The 18548-nt window shown below is 53.4% G+C and overlaps 8 protein-coding genes across 8 annotated transcripts; 3 read left to right on the forward strand and 5 right to left on the reverse strand.

Moving 5' to 3' along the window:
• Positions 1-796: 796 nt before the first annotated feature.
• Positions 797-2851, reverse strand: Z517_02739 (uncharacterized protein; the record flags this gene model as incomplete). Its single annotated transcript, XM_013431848.1, has 4 exons — positions 797-1371; positions 1431-2051; positions 2128-2696; positions 2766-2851. 4 exons carry the CDS (start codon positions 2849-2851, stop codon positions 797-799), a joined length of 1851 nt encoding a protein of 616 aa, XP_013287302.1.
• A 699-nt stretch (positions 2852-3550) lies between these two features.
• Positions 3551-4504, forward strand: Z517_02740 (uncharacterized protein; the record flags this gene model as incomplete). Its single annotated transcript, XM_013431849.1, has 1 exon — positions 3551-4504. One exon carries the CDS (start codon positions 3551-3553, stop codon positions 4502-4504), a length of 954 nt encoding a protein of 317 aa, XP_013287303.1.
• Positions 4505-4647: 143 nt separating this feature from the next.
• Z517_02741 (uncharacterized protein) lies at positions 4648-7027 on the reverse strand (the record flags this gene model as incomplete). Its single annotated transcript, XM_013431850.1, has 4 exons — positions 4648-4660; positions 4719-4840; positions 4915-5800; positions 5862-7027. The coding sequence occupies 4 exons, from the start codon at positions 7025-7027 to the stop codon at positions 4648-4650; spliced, it is 2187 nt and encodes a 728-aa protein (XP_013287304.1).
• A 752-nt stretch (positions 7028-7779) lies between these two features.
• Z517_02742 (uncharacterized protein) lies at positions 7780-9942 on the forward strand (the record flags this gene model as incomplete). The annotated part of the gene is made up of 10 exons (XM_013431851.1): positions 7780-8011; positions 8070-8239; positions 8292-8305; positions 8365-8434; positions 8496-8514; positions 8568-8724; positions 8779-9010; positions 9075-9167; positions 9245-9485; positions 9632-9942. 10 exons carry the CDS (start codon positions 7780-7782, stop codon positions 9940-9942), a joined length of 1539 nt encoding a protein of 512 aa, XP_013287305.1.
• Positions 9943-11019: 1077 nt separating this feature from the next.
• On the forward strand, positions 11020-11879 carry Z517_02743 (uncharacterized protein; the record flags this gene model as incomplete). Its single annotated transcript, XM_013431852.1, has 2 exons — positions 11020-11588; positions 11696-11879. 2 exons carry the CDS (start codon positions 11020-11022, stop codon positions 11877-11879), a joined length of 753 nt encoding a protein of 250 aa, XP_013287306.1.
• A 386-nt stretch (positions 11880-12265) lies between these two features.
• Z517_02744 (uncharacterized protein) lies at positions 12266-13546 on the reverse strand (the record flags this gene model as incomplete). The annotated part of the gene is made up of 1 exon (XM_013431853.1): positions 12266-13546. One exon carries the CDS (start codon positions 13544-13546, stop codon positions 12266-12268), a length of 1281 nt encoding a protein of 426 aa, XP_013287307.1.
• Positions 13547-14251: 705 nt separating this feature from the next.
• Positions 14252-15922, reverse strand: Z517_02745 (uncharacterized protein; the record flags this gene model as incomplete). The annotated part of the gene is made up of 2 exons (XM_013431854.1): positions 14252-15665; positions 15711-15922. The coding sequence occupies 2 exons, from the start codon at positions 15920-15922 to the stop codon at positions 14252-14254; spliced, it is 1626 nt and encodes a 541-aa protein (XP_013287308.1).
• A 767-nt stretch (positions 15923-16689) lies between these two features.
• On the reverse strand, positions 16690-18323 carry Z517_02746 (uncharacterized protein; the record flags this gene model as incomplete). The annotated part of the gene is made up of 7 exons (XM_013431855.1): positions 16690-16730; positions 16890-17366; positions 17495-17678; positions 17760-17777; positions 17833-17956; positions 18063-18145; positions 18219-18323. The coding sequence occupies 7 exons, from the start codon at positions 18321-18323 to the stop codon at positions 16690-16692; spliced, it is 1032 nt and encodes a 343-aa protein (XP_013287309.1).
• Positions 18324-18548: the final 225 nt, after the last annotated feature.

An 18548-nucleotide genomic window follows, 5' to 3' on the forward strand; every position in this document is an offset into this window, starting at 1 on the left:
GTGGCGTGAGTGTGTTTGCGTATAACAAGTAGGAAAAGACGAGAGGTGTTCAATTTCCTGATTGCTTCCTCTTTGAAGTTCCTCCGCACCCCGAATCGCCAGGACTCTCTGCCCTCACATTTCGGTGCAATGGACGGGCTCACGTGATAGGATCTTCACTCCCAAATACCAGTGTTCCTCTGCTAAACACAATCTAGAGTTGGATATTCATTTACAAGTAGCTATTCTGACAATCTATCTACACCTGAATCCCAATTTCCCCCCTTCCCCCCAACTTCTGGCGTTGAGTCACTTCGCTTCATTATCGAGAATGACGATTCGGCCTTTGAAGCAGGCACGCAGGCGACCGTTGAAGAAGTGATCGGGGCAGGTCGGCCGAAGCCAGCCTCGTAAGTCGGTAAGGCCGACGAGAAAGGAATATGGTCACGTGTGAGCGTTCCCAATACAAGATACGAGTGCCTCTTTCGGTGCTCCCTTCACAAGACAACATACCTACCTGCAGAGATACTTACCTAGGTACCGAATGAATAGGAAATTTTGGGACCTGTGAAGCGATGCGGGTACCTCGGGAATTCTGAACGCGAGGTTACTCATCGATTTCTCGCTATACCGACCGATACCTCAATTTCGAATTCAATTGAATATGCGGCAAACAGCCAGCACAATACCCGAACTACATACGGTCCAAATCTATATTGCCACAACCAGCTGTTGTGTCCTGCTATGGTTCCAGCCTGAGATTGCGATAGGGCTCTACCTCAATCGAAAAGACCGCCGATTCAGGTCAACCACCCAATCAATATTCCGAGATTGGATTCTTCAAAAACTTCTCCGGGATTTGCATCTCTCGACTGCGCACGTATTCCGCAATCCCCTTGCCCAGGCTATCAATCCTGGTGGTGCTCGCGCCTCCGCCGCCCAGGAAGTCGAGTATCCTGAAATGCACGGCCCAGATGCGCGGGAACTCGCATCTTTCCAGACGGCTCTTGGGGGTCAGGTCATCACCCAGAGCCTCCGCAAACCGGGCCGTGGTCATAAAGGACCGCAGCCATTCGAACTCTTCGGCAGAACGGACAAACAGCCCCACGTTGCTGTTGTCACCCTTGTCGCCGCTGCGGCCGTGCATGACAGCCCCTAGGGGCGCGAGCCTCGTGGGACCAAATTGCTCCAGGGGCACCGGGTTGATTGTGTCGGCCGACGGCCGCGTTAGAGGTGGCTCTTGAGTGATCTTCGGATGTGGGATATCTATGACCAGGTGGGGGTCCAGGAACACGACACGGTGAGGCAACGACGTGACCGAGATCAAGCCTGGGAAGAGCTCCATAAACATTCTTGGAGACATTGTTCTGAAGTCCAGCGACATATGGTATCCTGTGTGATCTTGTCAACTGGCTGATATCCCACCCGTAGGGGTAGACCCAATAACATACCAGGATAGAATTGCATTCGCAAAGCATACACGCGAGTTTTGAAAATCTTCACGTCGATGTCTTCCTTGTTGCGAGCTTGCGCAAGGACGCGGACCATGACGGTCCCTTCAGCTTGCTTTGACGGGTTTCGTTTGGCCGTTCCATACCTCTCAACACTGAGCTGCAGAAAGTTGGCATCCCTGAAAGCGTGGTTGAGCTGCTGACGCATGAACTTCTCTTTGGCATCGATGTCCAGTCCGTTCATGTAGAAGGTGGCCTCTGCCAGCCACCCGCCTATGGCTGCAACGATGGCTTTTGTCGTCGGTGGGGGCGGCGAGCCTTTCGCACCACTGACCAACACCCGATCCTTCTTCCCCGGCTCGTTCCGGATTTCAACGTTGGTGATGTCGGCACAGACATCGGTGTTGAGGTACGTATTGCCCTGGATCTCGTAGACCAGTTGGGCGCGAACGTTGAACTGGTCCACGAAACCAGCGGCTCCTGGGTGCTTGGTGATGGTAGCGGTACCGTCGTGGGCTATTTCTGCGAGAGGGAAGCCGAGATCGACAAAGTCGGGAGTCAAGTAGTGCTTAAATCCACTGAAGTTGGCACCAGTGGCATAACAACCGCACTCGATTAGGTCTGGTAGATAGAAGTGTTAGCAAGGAAGACTCCCCACGAATAGATATCTCGGTCGTGGGATGTAGAAGAGACTCACGACCAGCGACTAATGCCCCAGCAAGGGCATCCCAGTCGTCTTTGGCCCAGTTATGCCACCAGGCCGCGAGCCCGATGACGGGACTGGCATCAGTGACCCTGCCGCAGATGACAATGTCGGCGCCCTGCCTCAATGCTTCGCAAATACCCCATGCACCGAAATAAGCCACTCCGCAATGAGGCTTGCGTTCCCAGTCGGCGAGGGTTTCATTGACATGGTCGAGATGTCGAATTCCCCCAAATTCCGCCAGTTTGGCTTCGTCGGTGACGATGTCGGAAATATCGTCGCCCTCGACATAAGCCACAACCAGGTTTTTGTGACCGTGTTTCTCACAGATCTTCTTTGCTTGTCGAGCACATTCGGCCGTATTGAGGGCACCGGCAGTGGTGATGACCTTTATTTTCTTCTCCGCGATGACATCGATGGCCACGTCCAGTTGATCGAGGAACCCGGGCTCGTAGCCCAGCTTGGGGTTGTCATGTTTGACAATGGCCTGCCAGGCGATGTTCAATTCGGCGAGCCAGTCTCCCGTGAGGGCATCCACATGGCCTTCGGTCGCGGTCCGGTACCTGTTTTTTTGACGTTATGATCCTCGATCACAAATCACCCTTCACATGCTCCTTCAAGAGGCGACTTACAAGGCATTTGGAGCATCCTCAAATCCTCCTGCAACGTTACCAATGATGATGGGTCTCTTGTACCCGTTGGTGTGGGCGGCAGGCATGGTTGGGCGGAGGACTTGGGTGAGACAGAAGAGGCAGCAAAATTCCTCTGGCGTCTTCTTTGACAGAGACAAACGTTTGGTCGAATCGACACCCGCAGACGCAAGTGATCAAAGGGCTAACAGCAGAAAGAAGCAGAACCAACGACTAAATACTTCCATCCATGGCCGATCTCGCACCAAGGCTCACCTTAAGTTGAGTGATTTGATGCCTCCGAGACATGCTCGATATGTACCTCCGAGCTTCTCAGTGCAGCCTATCCCCTTCGATACTGAGATGCTGCCTGCATTCTTTGAGTACGCGTTAAGATGGGGGGTGATCGAGTCCTCGAGTCCGCTCTTCAAGAGGCTTTGATTTCCCGCTTCGGGCGCGGCGCCGAGGAAGTCGAGGAGGTGCTCCGTGGCCTCGACCTCCATCAGTGATGGCGTTGCAAGGCGCCAAGTGAGGTGGTGAACCATGGCTCATATCGTTCTCCAGACCGGCGGATCGCCGCCGAAGGGCAAGGATCAGATGCCGGCCGCATATTGTATGCAGGTGGGGAGAGGAATATCCTGCTCCTCTTCGGTGCAGGTTCCCGGCTATTTTCTGGATGGGAATATTAAGTCTCTAATTCGACTCGGCTTGACTGTCAACCTCGCCAATGTCCAGAGGGAGGTGACCTGTGGCGAACGAATCCTCCTCGGTGGTTGCGAAACATCACAATGGCGTCTTTCCCACCACCCACACAGATCCAAACCATCGACCCGGCTACCTACACGGCCGTTCCTGCACATCTTCGTGAGCTGAAGCGCAAACCCCACTCACAGCTGATCTATGGCGGGAAGGTCGTCGATGTCTTCATCGAGGGTCCGATCATTGTCCCGGGCACGAACGAGTTGTTTGTGGTCGACATACCCAACGGTCGCATTCTCGCGGTCGAGTTGAAGACTTTACAATGGCGCTGCGTGGTCGAGTATGACGGCGAGCCAAATGGCATGGCGTGGCACCCTGGCAAGAAACTCATCCTGATCGCGGACCGGCACCGGGGAATCGTGACCCTGGATCTGCAGGCCCAGCGAGACGAAGACAAAGTGCAGTTCCCACTGCCTTCTTTCAACGGGGAACCCTTCAAGGGGTGCAACGACCTCGTTGTCGGCCACGACGGGAGCGTCTTCTTCACCGATCAAGGCCAGACCGGCCTACAGGATCCAACGGGCAGGGTCTTTCGCTGGCACATGGACGGACGGTTGGACCTGCTGTTGCGCAACGGCATCTCACCCAACGGCCTGGTCCTGAGTCGCGACGAGAAGACTCTCTTCGTCGCCATGACCCGCGACAACGCGATATGGGCTTTGCCAATCTACCCCGACGGCAGCATCCAGCGCACGGTCCGATTTTCTTCCTACTACGGCCTCGGCGGCCCCGACGGCATGACCATGGACTCTGAAGGCAACGTGTTTGTCGCGCACGTCAGTCTGGGCACCATTTTCGTGCACAAGCCAAACGGCGAGCCACTGGCCACGATCAGGAGCAACCTGGGCACGGCGACGACCAACCTGACCTGGGGAGGCGACGATTTCAAGACGCTGTTCATCACCGAGAGTGAATCGGGAACCATCCTGTACGTTCGATGGCACTGCAAAGGCTATCTGGGGCAAATATACAACGAGTTTTAGATACATTAGTTACAATTATATGAGTTCCTGCAGCGCCTGAAAGTCTGGACCGTTGAACAAGAGTTGTTCGTCGAGCTGCCCGTTCGATTCCGTGAACCAGTCTATCCAGAATTCCGGGCACGCCTCGTTGTTGAACTGGAACATCAAAGATGGATCCTGCAGCGTCGTCTCGAGACCCTCGTAGTTACATCGAAAATCGGGCGCATCCGCATACCCAACCCCCGTCGGGCTCGATATGGATGCCACCGGGGCATTGCTTCCACCCATATCATCTGCGCCGTCCGATTCAAATGATTGACCACAGAGCGATGGCTGGAAGGTGGAGACATGATGTTCCTGATGCGATTGCATGTCCAAGTCAGCATTCCTGACTGGGTAGGATGAGGGAACGTATATGGACAATGACTTACCATAGGCTGGGCCAAATGCGCCGCGGGGGCCGCTGTTGCGTGGCGCTGAGCCTCCAACATCAATGTGATGCTGTCGCCAATCACAGCATTGCTTAACCGTTCAAAGACTTCGCAGAACGTCCTGGCCGCTGGCCTCCTTTCTGAAACTGCTAGAAGGATATTGGAGCAAGCGCGAACATCGGCAATGATGTCTACGGTCGCCGGAACAAAAGTCACGTCCTTGTGAGATACGGAACGTTTCTGAAGACTGGCTTTCCATTTCTTGAGCAAAGCACCAATCGCATAGATATAGGTGATGCCACCCAGGAATATGGCTTTCAAGGTGATCCACGAATAGTCCAGCTGGCGGTGCCGATGTAGCTTGGAGTTGAGGTTGATCACCGCCTTGGCCGATCGCAGTAAGAGCAAGGTATTCTCGCCCGGTGCGTCAGAGGACCCAAGATCACCAGGGAACATTGGAGACGGTCCATGGAGTATCAAAATTGCGTTATGGTAAAGTACGTGGTACCAGTCATTGGTGAGAAACCTGGACACTGGGCTGCGGCTGGTACACATTTCGCCCAACATCTCGGAGCTTGGTATGTCTTCCCTCCAGCGGACGAGTTCTTGATGGAGATTGCTGCGTATCTGAAGTTTTTCCTCGATGCTTCGAGCGGCATTCTTTGCTGACATCAACGCGCCTGATATTGCCCCCAGAAGCTTGCGGATCCGGACAAGATGGAGAAAGGGTGATGTGAGAGGCTTCCTGCTGGTTCCGTGGATTGCTCGCCCGGATTCCAAGCCATTGGGTCCAAAATAGTCCTCGTCCAAGATATGTGACGGCAGCGGCACATCGATGACATCGTCATCTATCGAGACTGGACGACCAAGTGTTATACTGACGATTCTAAGCCATTGGCGTGAGGAGGTACGTCCGGCAAGCAGGAATCAAGGGATTTGTCACTCACCTGTCCAGGTTGTAGAAGCACCAGAAGCACCTCCGTCGCATTTCCAAGTCAAAAGCTGACTGTGGCGCCACGGGATCAAATGTTCGTCCGTGTCGAGACTCTCTGTGCAGTCCCATCTCAAGACAGAATCGAGCCCCGATCCCGACAACATGCCACATGCTCGTAACATTTCGCTTTAGGTGACACATGACCCCATACTGCGCCACGAAGACTATGGCCTGTACGGGAGCCAAACCGCTCATCTGAAGAACAATACTTAGCTTCTCCATGGCACGGCTGTAGTATTTATCAGCACCAGCTGAGCAGCATTCAAAATGGTTGGCGTTTGCTGTTGCCAGTGCAATCACCATATCAAACGTGAAAGCCTCAAATGGGTGGTTCTGGTAATAAGTAGGATCCATATACATCTTGTTGACAGTATCGAGGAAAGTAGGGCCGTGCAGAAGGGGAAAGGTGAGGTGGTTGTGCGCAAAGTATATCGAGATGATCTTCGCGGCAGTACTCCGGTCAGGGAGAGGATTCTCGCTATGAGGCTCTGTCGACGGATAAGAAATCTCCTCTGTGAGATCAATCTCGGAGCATGATGAGGAAGGTTGAGTCCATGACAGCTGCGGTCGTAGGGATGCCGAGTCTATCACCGTGCCGACCATTTTCGCAAGCTCACCACCACCACTGGGTCCGAGGTAGTGAGTCTCCCCTGTTGCCCTCAGAGTCAGGTAGTCCATGACTCCAGAAATCCCGTCCTCCTCGCGGATAAGAGGAGGACTCGTCAGAGGTGCGCTTGACGTGGTACAACCCGTAGTCTGGGAGCCTGCGGGTTGCGGACTTGTTTCAACTACCTGGTTCGTAGAAGTGTCGTTGAAAGAGCCCTGACTCTGACCTTGACCCTGGCGCCCTCGATCAGGCTCTCCTAGCCTTGCTAGCTTTCGCGTCAGCTCGACATTCCTTCTCTCCAAATCACCAATGTGAGACTGCATGTCGTCCACAAATCCTCTTGAATAGTTTCGTTTTCTCGACTTATCCGAGAAGACACATGGAACATCAGCGCGTTCGCAGTGGGAGCAACGTGGTGTACTTCGATCGCAGCGTGTTTTGCGAGTATGGCATCGATCACAGGCTTGTGTGAGGACGCCAAAGTGCGCATTCGTATCGCTTGGGGGACTCATGTTGAAGATTTGTTTTCGAGGTTTCTGACTGGGGCGCCAGCGTCAGCCAGGGCTGAACAGGGATATGGTAAACATCAGAAGCGAGAGGCCATCCTGCCCATCCACATCCACATGGCCACGCAGCGACGCAGAGACGCAGGCGACGCCGACCCCGGACCTTGGCGCTGCGGGGAAGCATCAGGCCAATTTTATCAGGCTTGTCAGGTCACCAAGTCCACTTCTTCCGTCTGGTCTTGTTAGTGGCAAACCTCAATCATCGCAACGTCCGAGACTGAGCATTCTCACCCGTAGAGCCTCTGTGCCTCGGTCGACTCCTCTAACCACTCCTTCACGTCCACGCCACCATGCGAAAGACCTACTCTCCGACAGACCACGACCCGTCCAGCTGGTCTAGAAGCCTCTCAAGATGCCTGGCCCCGGGGTTCTCCCCCATACTTGGCATCACGGCGCCAACCTCCAGTCTGAAGGTTTGGGAAAGAGTTTCGGTCTACCGCCGTCGGAGCAAAAATCGGTGACCAAGCGCCGTCGGACCATCGCCGAAAGACACAATCAGAGCAAAATGGTCTAATCAGGTGCCCCTTTGAACGTTGCGCGGTTGGGATCGTGCGAACGAGCACAAAAAGCAGGCTACATGGCAACTAGACCGTCCACCAGGATTCCAGAACTCTTACAGGCCGGGTGATCTATTGACTATCTGACCATCTGACTCTACTCGATCAATCCACAGTAGCCAGATAGCTGGGAGCAAAGCAATGGCTGCCACTCATTCTCAACTGAGCCACGACGCCAGCAGCGATGACAAAGCCATCGCCCACGAGCTCGTTGCCGTGGAAGATACCGGCCACACCAAGGAGGATGCTGCCGTTGCTGCCGCTCAACAAAAGACCCCAGAGGAGGAAAAGAAGATCCTGCGAAAAATCGACGTCAGACTCGTTCCTGTCCTTGCTTTTCTCTATCTGGTCTCTTTCATCGACCGCGCAAATAGTACGAGAATTACCCCAGTCTCTTGACGTTGACCTTCCAGCACTAACAAGTGTGGCAGTCGGAAACGCCAGAGTTGCTGGATTGGAGAAGGATCTGAAGCTTCATGGCATGCAGTACAACGTGGCGTTGACCATCATGTTCATTCCCTACTCCTTACTGGAAGTGCCGAGCAACATCATTCTGAAGATGACTCGCCCTTCCTACTACATCAGCATCCTTCTGTTTGTGGTCGGTTTGCAATTTTTCCCCCTGATATTGACTTGTACTAATTGCTTTCTAGTGGGGATTGATTGTGTACGGCGGCACTCTCGTGACAAGCTTGGTCGACAATAGATTGGCTGATTGCGCTCCAGAACTCTGACCGGTCTTGTCCAGTCGTACTCTGGACTTTTGGCTGCTAGATGGTTCCTCGGAACGGCAGAGGTAAGATCTCGCCAGTGGCCCTCTATCTACCGTGGGAGCCAACGACTGACATTTGAGGCAGGCCGGTTTCTTTCCCGCTGGTAAGGTTGTCGGTTTCTACAGCAATTGGCTCTCGATTCCTGACACCCTCCAGCAACGTTTCTCTTGACAATCTGGTACCGCCGATACGAGGTCCAGACGAGGATGGTCTTCTTTTACGCTGGGGCCACCATGGGAGGTGCCTTTTCAGGACTCCTGGCGTATGCGATACAGAAAATGGACGGCATTTCAGGGCTGGAAGGCTGGCGATGGTGCTTCCTCCCCCCTGGTTCGATCGAGTGGCCTGATGCTGACTAGAGATGTAGGATCTTCATCATTGAAGGCATCTTCACCTCTTCCCTGGCTTTCTTCATGTGGAGGATCTTGCCAGATCGGCCCGGTACCGCAAGTTTCTTGACTCCGGATGAACGCGAATTCGTCATTGCCAGACTTCAAGTTGAGACAGGCTCGGGGAGAGGAAGAATCACAAACGACGACAAAATTACCAAGGAACACATCTTTGCGGGCCTGCGCGAATGGAAAATCTGGCTGGCTGTGGTACGTGGGCGATGCAACCTTTTCAGGGGTCCATGGTTCTTTGACTAATTCCTCGCGACGGTAGCTGATATTCTGGGGCAACGCCATTGGAGGCTATGGGTTCACTTATGCGATTCCTACCGTCATTCTCGGACTCGGCTACACGGCTGCCAATGCGGTAAGTAACACGCCCTCCGGACTCCCCGAGTCTTGTGGATTTCGGAAGCTTATACCACTGGTGTTTGCAACATTTAGCAACTTTTGACGGTCCCAATCTACGTCGTGGCCATGATTGCCACGGTGTTGAATGCGGTGATATCAGACCGCTACAAACAGAGATCGCCATTCATCATCCTTGGCCTGGTGGTCGCAATCATCGGCACAATCTGTCTGTTGGCAGTACCTCACCCTGGGCTACCGGGCCTGACCTATGGGATATTGTTTATCGCGGCAAGCGGCCTTTACATGCTCACGATTCCCGTCATGTGCTTTGTTGGTATGTTTTTTTTTTAATCTGATCTGTCACCTCGATTGCTATTTTCATGCCCCCTTCCTTTCCCCCGATGGCGTCACTTAGCCACGAAAGGAAAGGAGAGAGATGTCATGGCAAGATTTTGACTGACCTTTTTTTTTCCCGTAAAGCGAACAACCTAGCCCCCTCGTCCAAACGGGCCGTCGGCATGGCCCTGCTCCTCTCGATCGGCAACATGGGCGGCATCGTCGGGTCCAACATCTTCCTGTCCAACCAAGCGCCACACTACTGGACCGGGTACGGCGTGATCATGGGCATCGACTGCCTGGCCGTGGTGGCGTGTCTGATCCTGAGGTTCTCGTACAAGCGCATCAACGCGGAGCGCGACAGGATGAGCGAGGAGGAGATTCGCGCCCGGTACACCGACGACGAGCTGTTGAAGATGGGCGACAAGAGCCCGTTTTATAGGTATACCCTGTAGGTCGGGTCGGGTCGGGTCGGGTTGAGTCGAGTATAGTCTCGGTGTTGGTACTGGGAAGAACCTGGTACGCAGAAGGAAAGAGAAGGGGGAGTGTATGTATCCATCGAAACACCGGGGCCCTTTGCCAATGATGGATCACGGAGAGGCATCATGACTAGATAGTGAGACCGTCTGGTTAGTTAAGTCGAAGAGAAAAGGAGGGTTACGTGCGAGCGCTGCAGCACACGAAGTTTGGCCGTATTTGTCTATCCATCTATCCATCTATCCATCTACCGTGTATGGTTGACGAAATTTGATTCAAGTTGTCGGTCGGTTGGTCTCTCAAGTCCCAAGTCCCAGCGGTGCCAGGTCCCGTGAGGCTGGACTGTGTGCGACAAACCGCCTGTTTTCACCTTCATCTTTGCATTGCATGCAAATTAATCTCGTATATCATGCATGCTACGTACCAACGGACATACCAAAAGTCTCTCTCTCTCTCTTTCCCTCGGGAGATCAGGCACGCGGGCACGCAGGCACGTCAGGTTAAAGTTTCTCGGTTACCCATGCACATGCCCTTGCACATGGTCTGCGCATGGTTTAGGTGCTTGGGGCGCTAGGTAGGTGGCAGTTGGAGACAACGTCCCCCGAGTATTACCCACGCAGGCCCACGGCACCCCAAAGCAAAAAGTGTCAAAAGTGCCAGAGATGCCGAATTTGCCGGGTACCGACTGACTAGCTGGCTAGCTAGCCACCTAGCCAGGAGCCAGGTGCTAAGGTGCCCCGGGGGCAAGGTGCCAGGTGCCAAGTAGGTTCTAGGTATGAATATGTTCGGAGGTTGCGCCGAAAAGTGAAAAATGGGAGAAAAGAGGCCCACAAGGGTATTTATTATACGGACCGAAGTGGAACTCGAATTCGAACTCGGATGGGATTCCAAGCCTCCTCTTCCTCTCCTTTCCTTTCCCCCTCGCAGATGGTCGAGAAAAGAGTAGAGTGTACGAGGTATATCATAGTGCCTCAAACGAAGATGCCCTACCTCATGGTGGTAAGGAAAACACTCCTACCCCTAACTCCTCTCTACTCGTACCAAGAATGTCAGGAATGTCGTCGACTGGTCTGACAGGTAAAGTCATTGTCATCTCTGGAGCCGCATCCGGCATAGGGCGCGAAACCGCCATCCAGGTCGCCGCTCGCGGAGCAAAGGTCTCCATCTGCGACGTACAGTCGTCACTCCTGGACAAGACGGTCGACCTGATCGCGCAGAATGGCGGCACCGTCATGGGCACCTGCGTGGACGTGCGGGAACGGAAATCGGTCGAGGCGTGGGTCCGTCGCACAGTCGAGACGTTCGGCAAGCTGGACGGCGCGGCCAACATTGCCGGCGTGGCCGGGGCCGACACGGGAGTCGCCGGCATTGCGGACGTCGACGACGCTGACTGGGCGTTGGTCTTTGACGTTAACGTCAAGGGCCTCATGCACTGTCTGCGCGCCCAGGTGCCCAACATGAACGAGCGCGGTGGCTCCATCGTCAACATGTCCAGCCTCTGGGGGAGTCGGGGTTGGCCACGCCAGTACGCCTACAATGCGTCCAAGCACGCCATCAACGGCATCACCAGGTGCGCAGCGAGGGAACTGGGGCCCAGGAACATTCGCGTCAATGCCGTGGCACCGTGAGTTTGAACGCCGACACATCTCCCCCCCCCCCCCCTTTCTCCCGCTCAAATGTCTTTTCTCTTTCCGGCCCTGACATCGAGATTGATTCCATGGTTTTTATTAGAGGCAAGATCGAAACCCCCATGTCTCCGACCACAGACTCGGAAGAAACACTGGCCGAATTGATTCCCCTGGGACGAAAGGGCACGGCATTGGAAGTCGCTGAAACAGTCGCCTTCCTCCTCTGCGATGCGTCGGCGTATATTTCTTCTGCCGTCATTGGTGTCGACGGAGGCCGTCTCTCCTAGAACATCTTGACTCCACGGCTCTAATCTTTGGGCAAGTTTCATCAATAGCGCTCACCGCTCGTCCGTGGTACTTGCAATTGCCACAACCTTGATCATCACGTCGAGAAGTTAGAGACAAAAGTGCTCATCACATTTGGGGCGACGCGAAGCATGTTGCCGACAATACCTCGAATCTCGCTGGGTCGTCCATGCCGGACATCGGTTGCCAGGAAAACCTCGCCACTGGGGACGACATAACCAAGGGCTGGTTCCTGTCGTTGTGTCTTGCCTGTAGAGCCTGTCACTCCATCTCTTTATGTGTACCTCGTTTGTAGCCTCGAATGGGTCGGTGGCACTGGTCTGGTGCTCGTCTTGGTCCCGCCAATCCGCCTTGAGCCGATAGACCTCTAGAACCCATCTCCCTCTTTCCAGGGCCGTCCGTCACTCTCTGCTCTGATCCTTGGGTCCCTCCCTCTCTCCAAGGCTTCCAATCTCCTCCGTTCCAGCTCCGCCTTCTTCTCCTCAATCGCGGCCTCAAGTTGTTCTTTCCGTCCAATCTCTGGCACCTGAAGCTCCCCGGCTTCGATGCCAGGCAGTCTGCCATCCTTGTCCCGGAACTTTTCGATCGCTTCGGCTTTTTCTTCCCACTCACGCAGCTCCTTCTCGGCCATCTGCCTCTCGTACCTCAGTTCGAACCACTTGTCAAATGTCTTGTCGGTCTCGAAGCAGACACCGTATCCATCACAGTAGCATGCCCGTTGGCTCGGGCAGAACACGCTCTCATTCGCGAAGATGACCTGCCAGATATACTCAAAGATTCTACCGCTGGTGACGTCCGATATTTCTGAGCGCAGCAGCCAGTCTCGGTAGTGTCGGTATGTCTCCCTCGGTGTCAACCTTATCTGATTGCGACTCACCGCAAACTGGGAGCAACACGGCTGAGCCAGGACCGCAGGGATAGGCTTGTCTACGAACAACTCTGCCCAGGTTGACGCCATGTATGATTGTTCCAGTTTGTCCTTGTCCCTCTGTATCTGGCCTGGATGGATCCAGTCCGGGCATCCGGGCTTCCAATGGCATCTCATGTTCATGTAGCCTTGACGCAGGACTCTCTCGCTACTCAGCCGTTTGATCATTTCGGCGGCGTCCCAGTTCAGCAGTTCGTTGTTGTGCCATGCGTCTTGGTGGGCATGCATGAAGATGCTGACATCGGGCAGTTCGTCATAAAAGTCGATAATGTAGGTGAGATAAGTCATGACTTCATGACCCTTGTTCTTGGGTGGATGCAAGGGCGCATTGGGGTCATCGGCGATGTAGATGAACTTTTTGATGTCGGCACCGAGGTCGACGCCGTCAAGCCACGTAACGCTTTCCTCCTTCAGTCGAGCCATGACCAGATTTCGTGTATATCTCGATCCCGAAGAACCACCTGTAGGGGCCGTGGTCGCTAACGACCCGGTTGTAGCATTCGAGGCCGCGGAGTCATCTCCAGGGGTGGAAGACAGTTGACTCTGGTTCTGGACATCCGATGTATCCGAGTCAAAATATTCTCCAAGTCCAACAATCTGCGGGACTTTGGACTGTAAAGACTTGACGGTGATGGAGCCACTCGCCGACCCATAGTAGAGGCCCAGAGTAACAAAGGTCGCGAAAACCAGGCAGAGAACAGCATGCCTGATCCGGATCATGTTCGGGTCGGCCAGGAGAAGGAGGAGGTGTTTGAGGACTTGTTCGAGAAATGAATGCTCGCGTCTCGTTTTGTGGGGAAGTGATTTTTTGTATTATTGCTGACACAGGTTCGCTATACCGAAAAGTCGCTCGCTCAAACGCCGGTGTCCCCCTTTATGCTGACAAGGATCAACACGGACCTGCAGTGTCTTGATATGTTGATGGCCGCAAAGATGCTCAAAGCAGACTAAAATAAAAAAAAGACAACAAAGTCTCAATCAAAACATGACAAGGAGCAGACGATTGACGAAACAGAGGGTCATCCCGAGCTTCCCGGTCAATAGACTCTTCGTGGATCACGCTCGCAGCAGTGAGACCTGATAGCTCACGGTAAAAACTGTGCATTTACTGGAAACCTTGCTCGAGATCGCCATACTTGTTGCTGGGGGCTTACAGGATCAGGCGAGAAATGTGGTGAGTCGTTGAATTTTATACGCATTTTTCGGTGTTGACGGAACCGAAAAGGGGAAGCAACGTGTCGCGTCTCCACTTGTGCTCGGAAAGGAAAAACAATCATCCGAGATATCAGTAGAGGCACCGACAGGAGGATGGCGATGCTGACTGTTGCCATGCACTCAGATGTCATAAAGATGAAAATATGAGCAGTCGCTCGGGTCGTATGGCTCTACTTCAAAACTTCACCAGCAAAGGTAATTACAGGTCCATCAGTGGAAACCATCAGCCACCAGACGCCACGAGACATCTTCGTACCCTTTCCGTCGGTTAATCCTGACTTTCATGTCGCCTTTGGGTTTGATGACGCTCAAAGGGATCTTTTCATTGTCTCGCGGAGGTAGTGTGATGGGTGTTCCATCTGGAGTAGAGATATCGAATGCCATCAATAGGTATGCAACGAAAGCAAGGATTTCACTTTGCGCAAAGTGTCGTCCCGGGCACACCACACTGCCACCGCCAAAAAGACGGAATGCCGCCGAGGGGACGCCAGGAGGCAGTTGTGTTGCCGTCGGCTCCTTGAGGTCCAAGCCCGATGGCTCTGAATCGTTATCCGCCACAGATGCCTGGCCCTTGATAAAACGTCGAGGGTTGAACTGGTCGCTGTCCTGGCCCCAGGTTTGCGGGTCATGGTGGATGATGATTCCAGCCACTTGAATAATAGAATCCTTTCTCAAGTAATGTTGCCCAATGACCGTGTCCCTCAATACGTATCGAAGTGAGGCCAGGTTGCCGATCATGCGTAGGGACTCCCTGTACGTCGACACAAAAAGTGGGCAGGAGGATTCGATGACAGAGAGATTGATGATTTTGCCTCCACTCCCCTCGTCAGTGACAGCCGATTGAAGCTCGTTCCGTATCTGCGCCAGTAGATCTGGACGGCTGATGATATTTGTAAGAATCCAGAACGTGGATGGCACAGCGTTTCCGAGGATTGCAAAGAGCAAGATGATCTCTGATCGACCTGCTTCGGCCTCGGTAAATCCGTGGCTCAGGTTGATGCTGATGCGGTTTTGAATGAGAAGAGAAGCCTTGCGCCACCGCTTCTCTTTGACATAGTCAACCAGGGCTTTGGCAATCGCCTCTCGTCCCAGATATGCCCTCCTGGCTGTGATGGAAGGAAAAATGTCAATAATAAGGGCCAGCATACCAGCCTCAAAGTCCCAGAAAGAATTGACCAAGCTGGGATCAAGGGCAAAGGGGTTTTCTGGACCATAGATCGACTTTGCATTGGCAAAAGCAAAGGTCGACTTGATCCATCCAAATAAATCCGTTTCCAGACAATCTCCCCCCACGGCGACCTCGTTAAGCATCTCGGAAAAGATCGACATTTGCGAACGAGTGAGGTCTTTCAATGACTCCCCTCGTCCGAGTACCGTGTTGAACATGTCATGCATAGTCGGCATCAGGCCCCAATCACCTTGCTCGGCATTGACGTTCTTCATGACAATCTTCATGGTACTTGGCTTGAGGCTGGTCAATCTGCGCGTGACTTCTAGAATGACATTGTAAAAGGCGAGGTCCTTGTGCTGTCGCTGGAGCTGGGCAGCAATCTGAGGAGAAGTGACAATGTACTGTCTAGTAGATAAGGTGGGCAACGTGTAGATCGGGTACCGAGTGTCGCGGCTGAGGCACATTAGATTGCGAGCATTAGAGGCATCCATCACTCACTTGACAATCTCAAAATAATGTGTGCCATGCCTGATGATTCCCAGTATGTGGCCGATATAGGGGATCGCCGGCTTGATGATTGGAGGCTCCCCAGGACTGTGATCAATGGTAAGCCCACGGTGGACCGTGACCGCTACTAGAATAATGACTGTTAGGATAAGGACAATGATGCTGGCCGGCAGTCCTGTCGAAGCAGCGATGGTTGAATCCATGGTTTGGTGCGGCTGAAAACTTCTGGGTTGGCGGGTGTCAATACCGGTTGTCGCAAGGAGTTCAGGCAGGATTCTCACTCGTGTTTGTAGCCTGCACCCTCTATATTTGATCCAACCGTGCTCATCCAGTCAACATGTCGAATAAGATATGTGGAGAAGTGGTGATGTGGGAATGAGAGCCGAGGCGACGTTGGTGTGACATTCAAAGATGCAAGACGCGGCACTGCGTTGCTGCCCAGGCGCAGTCTACTAGAGTCTTATCTCCACCGCACTTATGATTAATTACCATACACCATACAGCCCCCAACGACGAGGTACCTTTAGCACGCGACCCAGGCCGTAGGGTCCCAAGTGACTCGCATACTCGGTTCGCCGTCGAGAACATCCTCCAATAAATACCAACCAAGGTAGCATGGATACGCACTATTCCCCGCAGTCTGATCGCCCTTCGCCTCCTTCGCCCCCATATCTTCCTAAAGCAGAGACAGAAAGAGAAAGCTAGGGTCCTCTGTACATATACGTGCATAGTAGATATGATTGATGGGTGGAAAGCTAGGTAGGTAGGTATGTAGGTGGCTAGCTGCACTGGAGATCCCTCGTATGGCATGGCATGGCATGGCATGAACTCACAAGCCACCTTGTTACCAAGAATAATTCATCTTCAAGAAGAGAACCCGGTATATTTATCTTGACACATTCCATGTTCCTTCTACCCCTCTTCCTGCCTCCTCCTCCTCCTCCTCCTCCTCCTTATCTATCCCAAAAGTCTAAAAAATCGCCACAGCGTTGGGATGGCTCCCGACACCACCTAAAAGTAAAGACCACAGAGTTAGTTACCAATGCCCCCTTTTTGTATGTCTGTGGTCCGAACATCCCTGATCGGTACTTCCCAAAGGCTGGAAATGGGCGGGTAGAAAAAAAAGAATAGAAAGGTAAAAGAAAAGGTATCCGCCTGGAAAAGACTCACCGTGGACATTTGCCGGAACGCTGTTGATAAAAAAGGTGTACTGCTTCTTGCGACGGCACGTCTCGGCGAGCTCCTCGAGATCCCACATCTCACCGATGGGCATGCCCCAGCGCGGGAGGAGGTAATAGTGCAGCGCGGGCTGCTGGAAGGGCCAGACCTCGAACGAGGGGGCGTCCCCGGCCACGGCGGCGAAGTAGTTGTCGTGCAAAAAGTCGAGCATTGCCTCGCCACCCTCGACCCCGGCCAGCGCGAGGTCGGCGAACGACAGCTTGCCCACACGCTCACGCTCCTCGGCGTTCAGTTTGTTGTACGCTTGCACGAAGCCCGAGCGCACCAGCAGGATGTCGCCCGGCTGGAACTCGACGCCCTGGGCTTTGGCGCACGCCTGGAGTTCACTCAGCGAGATCGCGTGCGAGCTATTCGGGTTGTAGTTGCCACCCGAGTAGCCCCAGTAGTCGAGGAGGACTCCGCGGCCAGCTGTTTTTGGGCCCCAGGGGAGAGGGGTAGAGGTCAGTAAATGAGTCATTCCAAGAGAAGAGAAAGAGAGGCCGTAAGTCCGTTGTCTGGGGGTTTTCTGGAGAGGGGGTTGGCTTCACATAACATACCTATTCCGTGCTTGGCCCATGCCTGGATCCCGCACCTGTCTGTCTTATAGATTTCGTCCGTCGTGAGCTGTTTGTTGGTCACCCGTTTAGTCATGTCATAGTCTGCTGGATTGGTCGCCAGATGGGAGACAGCTTCACGTACCCCATTATAAAAAACCACGTTGTCATTGTGACGAAGTCCAACCTTTAGCAAACCAACCGGAAGGAGTCAGAATGAGATCCTCAGAAATTTGGGAGGGTGTATCTGTAATATGCGGAGCCTTACATGTCGATAGCCGTCCCACTGCGAAATGTCAGTCCGAAAAACAAGAACAAAACATGGGCCATCCAAAACTGACTTGCGATCCACTCTGCGTGTTCATATCGTACAGGTCGTCGAATCCCGTCTCGCCCAGAGGTGAAATGGTGTGCTTGAAGCTCTGTCTCCCAAAAGCAGGGGGATCGGGATAGTCGGCGCGCCAACTTGAATTTGTATCGACATATAAATTAGCCTCTGCTGACCTTTCTCCATGTTTGTCGTTTCCGATTCTCCTAAGAGGGAAGAAGCGACGGGGGCTTTCATATTTACTTGAGATTTACAACTTCACCGGTCTTGATTAACGCCGCAGCCTTAGAGGTGCGTTCGGGCGTCAGGAGATTGAGACGTCCGAGCTACTCGAATGTCAGAGACAAATCCGACCTGGGAAAGGAATAAATACGGCAGGATATCCAGAGACTTCCATACCTCGTCATCTTTGCCCCAGAACCAGGCTGCGCCATCGGGAGCCCCTGGGATCTTGGGCAATTCCGATCGCTTTGGCAGCGATGACGAGGAAGGGTCGAAAAGCATGATACAAAAGATTCCGATGGCTTTTGGGGCGAGTTGGCAACAGGCGAATTGGCAGTTGGAAATAAAAAAACGGCCTTTTGAAAGCAATGAAAAGAACTGGAATAGTTATCTTCCGTATACCAAGTATCTCCAAATGCATCTGTATTCAAGGAGGGGCTGATGTTTCCGGCGTCGGACCTCGGGTCTTGTCTATCATCGGTCATCATCGGCCGTGACTCGTATGGA

This window comes from Fonsecaea pedrosoi (assembly GCF_000835455.1).
Source record: "Fonsecaea pedrosoi CBS 271.37 unplaced genomic scaffold supercont1.2, whole genome shotgun sequence".
In the NCBI taxonomy this organism is placed as follows: domain Eukaryota; kingdom Fungi; phylum Ascomycota; class Eurotiomycetes; order Chaetothyriales; family Herpotrichiellaceae; genus Fonsecaea; species Fonsecaea pedrosoi.